This window comes from Chrysochloris asiatica, unplaced genomic scaffold, assembly GCF_000296735.1.
Source record: "Chrysochloris asiatica unplaced genomic scaffold, ChrAsi1.0 scaffold00166, whole genome shotgun sequence".
NCBI lineage: Eukaryota > Metazoa > Chordata > Mammalia > Afrosoricida > Chrysochloridae > Chrysochloris > Chrysochloris asiatica.
The window spans coordinates 1,298,032-1,306,223 of NW_006408684.1; the positions used below are offsets into that span (position 1 = coordinate 1,298,032).

An 8,192-nucleotide genomic window follows, 5' to 3' on the forward strand; every position below is an offset into this window, starting at 1 on the left:
CGACTCCCAGTAAGCCGCCTTTCTCACTCTGGCATCCACACCCTGGGGGCGCGGCTCAGGAGTCACGCCCCCTGCGCTACAGTCCCGCCACCACCGCGTCCAACCAGAACCAACGGCCTTAGGTGCTGCAGACACACAGGCGCGTTTCTCTGACGCCTCGTCGCGTGGCTTCTTACGTCTCCCAGACACCGCCTCTAGACTCCCGTCCCCCGAGGCGTGGCGACCCCGCCTTAGGCCCCGCCCCCTGACCCTCTCCGGGTCCGTACGCTGTGCATGCAGCTCCTTCAGCTCCAGCGGCTGCTACCGGAGGGTTGGTTTTCCGGTTCTCGCTCTTGCCGGCGGTCCCAGGCGCCAGCTCATCGTCCCGATCGATCGGGGTGGGCGCGGCCAAGCCCTGACTGAGCCTCTGGGCCCTTGGCGGGCGATGGTGCGCCCGTGCGGGCGGCTACCGGCGGCGGGGCGGCGGGCATGAAAGAGAATGGAAGGGGAGGACGAGGTGTCCCTGCGGGAGCAGCATTTCCATAGCCAAGTGCGTGAATCTACGGTGAGTGGAGTTCCGGCTTCCGCCTGTTTCCTCGGCCCTCCACTCAGGCTTGCCTTGGTGACAGCGTGTACCTTTCTGCATCCGCACCGTGCGGCCCTCTCGCACCTGCCCGCTCGCGTTCCCCGCTCGTTCGCTCCTCTGCCCGCTGACCTGGAGTCCTCGTCTCGCGCCTCCGCACCCTTCCCCTCCGGTGCGCAATCTGCAGCCCCTTCATCGCCGCCTCAGCGCGACTACCTCCTACGCCGGTGTCCCGCATGCACCTTTCCGGACCGCAGCCTTACCTCTCCTGCGGCTGCTCCATCCTCGTACCCACTGTCAGAGTCTTTGCTTTAGTCAGCACGGTCGTTTGGTGTGTCACCTGCCCTCACCACAGTAAGATGCTAGGTTGACTCACCTGGTTTTTCTCATCAACCGCACAGACCGCAGTTTTTTCTTGGGTCTGTCTTGGTGGGATCGTTGTTATTAAGTGCAGTAGAGTCGGTTCCAACTCAGCGACCCTGTATAAGGTTTCTGAAGCTGTAATTATTTTCCAGAGTAGAAAGCCTCGAACCGCTTACCCTGTTGTCAGTCCAGTGCTTATCGCATAACAGGTTGTAAAATGACCCCAATGAGATCTTGCGCCCGTACTCACTAGCCTGGCAAAATATACAGGTCTGAATAGTATTTGGTCCCTTATGTTGTTAAGTGCTGTCAAGTCAGTTTCAGCTTTGTTGTAAGTGCCTTCAAGTCGGTTCTGACTCGTTGTTGTTGTTGTTGTCGTTGTTAGGTGCCATCGAGTCGGTACTGACTCACAGCGACCTTATTATGCACAGCAGAAAGAAACACTGCCCGATCCTGGGCCAACCTCACCATTGTTGCCACTCTTGAGCCCATTGATGCTGCCACTTTGTCAGTTCATCTCGTTGGGGGTTTTCCTCTTTTTTCTGACCTTCCACCCTACCAAACATGATGTCTTTCTCTAGCTACTGGTCTCTCCTGACAATATGTCTGAAGTATGAGAGACAGAGTTTTGTCCATCCTTGCCTCCAAGGAGCATTCTGGCTGCACATCTTCCAACACAGATCTGTTAGTTCTTTTGGCAGCCCATGGCACTTTCAATAGTCTCCTCCAATATCATAACTCCAAAGCATCAATTCTTCTACAGTCTTCCTTATTCACTGTTCAGCTTTTGCATGTGTATGAAGTTATTGAAAATACCATGGCTTGGGTCAGGTGCACTTTAGTCTCCAAGCTGAGATCTTTGCTCTTCAACACTTTAAAAAGGTCTTGTGCAGAGGATTTGCTTAATGCAATATGTCTATTGGTTTCTTGACTGCTGCTTCCATGCGTGTTGATAGTTGATCCAATAAGAATGAAGTCCTTGACAACTTCAGTTTTTCCTCCGTTGATAAGAATGTTTATTGGTCCAGTGGTGAGGATTTTTGTTTTCTTTACATTGAGATGCAATCCATACTGAAGGCTATGCTCTTTGATCTTCATCAGTAAATATTTTATGCCCTCTTCGCTTTCAGCAAGTGAGGTTGTATCATCTGTATATCACAGGTTGTTACTGAGTCTTCCTCCAATCCTGATACCACGTTTTTCTTCTTATAACCCAGCTTCTCAGATTATTTGCTCAGCATACAGGTTGAATAAGTATGGTGAAAGAATACAACCTTGTCGCACACCTTTCTTAATTTTAAACCATTCAGTGTTCTCACATTTTGTTCGAACAACTGCCTTTTGGTCCAGGTACAGATTCCTTATGAGCACAATTAAGTGTTCAGGAATACTCATACTTCACAATGTTGTCCGTAGCTTGTCGATCCACATAGCGACCCTATATAGGGTTTCCAAGATACTTCTCGTGAATTTGAATTGCCAACCTTGTAGTTCAAACTGACCTTGTGGTCTTGTGCTTTATCCCATATCCCCATACCAGGACTCCGTTCTGGCTCCTAGTGACCCTGTACAAGGTTTCAAAGGAGTGGCTGGTGGATTTGAACCGCTTACCTTTGGTCCAGTGCTTATGCTACAGCACCACAAGGATAGCCTATATCATTGTGTGCCAGGGGCCAGTCTCAGTTCCTTGCATTCATGTATTGCCCATTTCTCTGCTTTAGAAGCATGCATCTGGAAACCCAGTTGTTGAAATTAACATCTCCCTCTTCCCAAGCCACACATTTCCATCCCCAGTCCATCTTGTTCTGCACTTTTATTAAGCTTGAAATCTTAAATGTTTAGAAATGAGAAGACTGGTTATTTATGAGATTTAGGAGTTTGCTTTGGAAGCAACTGATAAAAGCCATTTCTTTTTGGTCCCAATTTTCATCTGTACTGCATGAAGGGTTCAGGAGTGAACTTGACCTTAGAATGTCTAGTTTCCTGTTTTATTCTTTCATAACGCTCTGTTGTACATTTTAGTTGCATTGTTTGTTTCTGTTTTCATGACTGTACAATATAGTTTATGTATTTGTATTTACTGCTACTTTCTTCCATTTAACTTCTCTCAGATTCACTCGTCTTCTCAGTTTGAGGTGAAAAAAATATCTGGTTTAGAATTGCCTGATTTATGTAGTTGTTGTTCTTGAAAACTGAGAATTGCTTTGCCAAGTCACACTTTGGGATAAAGAAGAAACATAAATTTTTAACTAATGGAATTTAGTACAGTATGTTTAATTTTATTTCAATTAAACATTTTTAAATGGAAGCTTAACTACCTAGAGAAAAGTGCATAGCAAGTGTATATCTCAAATAGTTTTCAGTGTAAACACACCTGTGTACTGCAGAAGCCACAATACAAGTATCCCAGAGGCCTGCCTCTTGCCGCCTTCCAGTTACTCCCATTCCACTAAGAGGAACCAGGATCCTGGCTTCAGTTAGAAGGGATGCTTGTAGATTAGTTTCGCTGAGTTTTGAGTGTTTTATAAACAAACAGAATCTTATAATATGTACTCTTTTGTATCTGATTTCTTTCACTCAACAATGTTTGTGAGAATTCTCCATGCTGTGTATAGGTGTGATTCATTCTGTTTACCACACACTCCAATGTGTGACTTTATCACAGTTTACTTTTTTTATTTTGTTGTTGATGAACACTTAGGTAGTTTTCAGGTTTTGACTATGAATGGGTGCCTACGTGTTTTTAGGGACCACGTGTTTGCATTTCTGTTGGGTATATATCAAAGAATGAAACCACCAGGCCATAGGGTTTGCAGTTTATTATGATTTTTTATTGTTAATTGCTGTTGAGTTGATCCCAGCTCATGATGATACATGTGTGCAGGTTTTCAAGGCTGTGACCTTCGGAAGCAGATCACAGGTCTATTTTCTTCGGTGCTGCAGGTGGTGGTGGTGGTGGTGGTTGTGGTTGTCTACTACCAAGTCAGCTCTAACTCATAGCAACCCAGTATAGGGTTTCCAAGCTGTAAATCATTACGGGAGCAGAAAACCTCCTGTCAAAGGAGGTTGATAGATATGAACTGCTAACCTTGCAAGGAATGATTGGTGGGTTCGAACCACCAACTTAGTGGTTAGCAGTCCACATCCAGTGCTTATCCTACAGCACTGAGTGCTTAACCATTTCACTACCCAGAGAGTCTGTGTCAGTTAACATTCCCACTAGCGGTATATGTGAGGCCAGGTGATACCCATTCTTGCAAGTAGTTGGTACTGTGTTCTTTTTCATTTTAGTAAGTGGCAATGGTGTTGCACAAAGGGTTAAAATCTGCGTTTCTCTGATGACTAATGTATTTGAGCATATTTGCGTATCTTCATTGACTTTTAGGATATATTCATTTATGAAATATCTTTCAAATCTTTCTCTTTTAATTTTTTTTTATATATTGATGTTCAAGAATTCTTTATATATTCTATGATTCCTTTGATAGATGTATGTATTGCAATATATATTTTTTCATACTCAGTGTTTCCTTTTTACTTTAATGATTTTTTTCCTTTAACTTTTTTTGAAATTTTATTGTGGTATAAAAATATATACAAGGGGACTTTTAAAAGTTCATGGAAGAATTCCATTATCTTTTAATTCCATTCTTCCGTGAACTTTATGAAACCTCCTTGGATATAACAAAAATTTCCATTTTAATAATTTATAGGTGTATATTTCAGTAACATTAGTTACATTTTTCATGGTGTGCCAACTTCACCATTATCTACTTATAACAGTTTTGGGTTTTAACTACCCATTTTCTTTCAGTTCCTGATAACCATTAATTTATTTTCTATCTGTATGCATTTGCCTATTCTAGATATTTTCTGTAAGTGGAATCATACATTTTGCCTTTTATGTCAGATTAATGTCACCTAGCATAGTGTTTTCAAGGTTAATCCGTGTCATAGTATGTATCAGAACTTAATTTCTCTTTAGGAATGTGTGGGGGTTTTGAAAAGTTTGTGAAAGAATGCCATTATCTTATAATTCCATTTTACCAGAAAGTTTTGAAGCACCCTCATATCCATACTATGGAATACATAAGGGTAAGTCTGCAAGTATTGCTACAAAACCACAGAAACTTTACTAAACAAAAATATCAACATGTGAAACTGTTTCTTACCATATCCTCCATCTAGGTTTATACATTTCTGACTTCTAAAGATGGTGTTTCCATATCACTAACCCTTCCTTGCAGAATTCTCTGCTCTTCAGTTTACATCATGTCAAAATGACAGGTTTGGCATCCTTGAGGGGCTCAAATCGTGTTCCTTTGAGATATTCTTTGAGTTTTGGGAACAAAATGAAATCTGACGGTGCCAGATCAGGGTTGTAGGTTGGATGGGTAAGTTTTCCCAATGAAGTTTTCAGAGGACAGCACTTAGTACCCTTGAAAAATTAACAGGTGCCTTGTCATGGTGGAAAAAAATTCTTTAATACAACTTTCCTGGCCTTTTTACTCACCAATGCAGTTTTCCGTTTTCTTAAAACTTTATTCTAATAAGCCTCCATGATCATCTTGCATCCTTTAAGAAAATCTATATTACCCCTTTGGAATTCCCCGCTAAAGTTGCTGTAACCTTTTAAGTTGATCTGTCTGTTTTAAATTTAGCTGTCCCAGCAGATCCCCATGGAAGCCACTGTTTTGCTAGGATCTTGCTCTCTGAATTGTATTGGTAAATCCAAGACTGAATCTCAGATATGATTTGTTCTATAAAAGCATCTTTGTTAGCTTTGATCTTGCTTAAAAGACTAATAGAAAGATCAGCTCTTTGAACTGGCTGATGTTGTTGTTGTTGTTGTTAGGTGCCCTTGAGTCAGTACCCTTATCTTAGTATAACATTTTTGGTACTCAATCAAGAAAAAAGTTTGTTTGAGCAAAAAGATGTTTGCTTAAAATTGAAAATGCTTACCAGGTGAGATTCCCAGCTTCAGTGGGAATTCTATGGTTTTCTTCCACAGTTTCTGGAGTTCAGCCACAGTTTCTGCATTTGCCAACATCTGTCATCTTCCCTCTCTTGACTCTTCTTTGAGGTCTTCCTGACCGTCCTTTAAAAAAATGCTTGCTGCATCTAAAAACTGTTTATTTTATGTGGGAAAGCATTCTTGTAAACTTGTTTCAAAACTTGTGTCCACTTGAGTTTTGTTAAAATTTTGATACTAGCCTGACCTCAGAATATTTTTTTCCATGTCACAAAGAAAGTAACTTTTTTTGAAGGCACCCTAATGAGACTAAGACTAGTTAGTGTATTACTTAGAGAAGTTGTCCATAGCCTTCCACAAATTGCAGATGTGGTTAAACAATTTTTGTTTGGAATGCTATTGTTAAGTACAATTGAGTCGCTTCTGACTCATAGCGACCCTTTATAGGGGTTCCGAGGAAGAGCTGGTGGGTTTGAACTGTCGACCTTGTGGTTCAAAGTTCAGTGCTGATCCTACAGCACCACACCAGATGAACCCATTAAAACCCATTTTTTTAGGAACCCTAGTAGAACTATTTTTTTTTTGTAGCACTACTTTTTGACTTACCTTTGTATCATTTATACAACTGTACAATAAATTCTTATAATGTTTTCACAGGTGAATAATAAATGGCATTTATGGTTGCTGTCTAGGCTATAATTTTTTACTTGTCGTTTGGGTGAAAGCTTACAAAGCATACTAGTTTCCCATTAGACAGTTTATACACATTTTGTTTGTGATGTTAGTTACAATCCCCTCCATGTAGCAGCACTCCCCCCTTCCCCATTTCTCTCGGTACTACATTGCCATTTGCCCATCTTTCCTCTTTCCTATCTTTCTTTCTTGTCCCTTCTGCCTTCTAAGATTTGTTGTTTGGCAGATGCTACCCTTTTGGTCTTGTCTAATTGATTGCACCAAGGAGTGTTATTCACTTTATAGGCTTGTCTGTTTGTCGGAAAGTTTATCCCTGGGTTCAGTTCCAGATTTTGAAGGGTGTCTATGGACCATAGTCTCAGGGGCTCCACTAGTCTTTATCAGGCCAGTAAATCTGTTTTTTTTTATGATTTTGAACTTGTTCTGTATTTTCCTTTCTCATAATCCTGATTGAGCAATCAGTAGTAATAGCTGGGCACTATCTAGTTCTTATTGTCTCTGAGTAGTTGAGACTATGGGTCTCGTGTTTCATTGTCCTTTGAATCATTGTTTTCTTGAGCCTTTAATATTCAGTCTTCTTTGCGCTGGATTAGGAGAGATATCTATCTTTTAGATGACTGTTCAAATGATTTTCAGACCCTAGTGGCTACTCACCAAAGTAGGTTGTAGAACATTGTCTTAGAGAATTCTGTTATGCCTCTTAACCTAGTTATCGTCTACAACTCAAGGTGGTGGGTCATTGCCAAGAGGTTTTTGGAGCTTTGCCCCCGGTGACCGTGGTAGTGTGCCAATGAGTCTGAGGTTGTAAATTGTGGGAGCAAAAGCCTTATCTTTTTACCATGGAGTCGCTGGTGGATTCGAACTGCTGAGTTTGTGATTAGCAGCTCAATGTATAACCCATTATGCATCTGGGCTGCTTGTTGTTAGGTGCTGTTGAGTTGGTTCTGACTTATAGAGACCCTGTGCACGACAGAACAAACCACTGCCCGGTTATGTGCCATCCTCACAGTATTCTGGGCATACTTCTTCTAACACAGATTTGTGTGATCTTCTGGCTCTCCTCAATACTCTCTCTCTCTCTCTTTTTTTTTTTTAATGTTTTATTGTAAGTTATGTGATGGTTTACATGGGAGAATATTAGTTTTACATTAATTCTTTCGTATATCGTTTCATTGCCATGGTTGCAATCCCCTCCATGCATCATCAACCAACCAAAAGGTATACCTTGCAAGCCTGCCCCACACACCCTTCCCCTGGTCTTCAGCACACGGCCCCTCTCCCTCTCTGGATCTAAAGTCCCCAGTTGCTCTGTCTCTCCACGTCATTGTCTCTGCCTCCATCTCAGGCATCACTGCTTCTTTGGATAGGGTCCTGCACTCCGTTCTTCTCTGTTAATGGTCCTAGGGACCTCCGCTCCTGGACTGGAAAGTTAATCAGTCCCTTCCTTGCTATAAAAATGTCTACCTTTATGTTTCCAACCCCCACAATCAGTCCTGATAACAGTTATTCACTATTGCATCACAAGAGACCCATCTGCATTTCATTGCATCAGGCCTGCCTAGACAGATTAGATACTACTCACTGGAGATTCTGCCTTCCTCC

General features: G+C 42.1%; 1 protein-coding gene across 1 annotated transcript in view; it reads left to right on the top strand.

Moving 5' to 3' along the window:
* The first annotated feature begins 380 nt into the window (after positions 1-380).
* LMBR1 (limb development membrane protein 1) overlaps positions 381-8,192 on the top strand; it is a 195,809-nt gene continuing 187,997 nt past the window's right edge. The window contains exon 1 of the mRNA XM_006871291.1: positions 381-544. Coding sequence (XP_006871353.1) covers positions 479-544 — 66 coding nt within the window. The 5' untranslated portion in view covers positions 381-478. The remainder of the gene's footprint in view (positions 545-8,192) is intronic.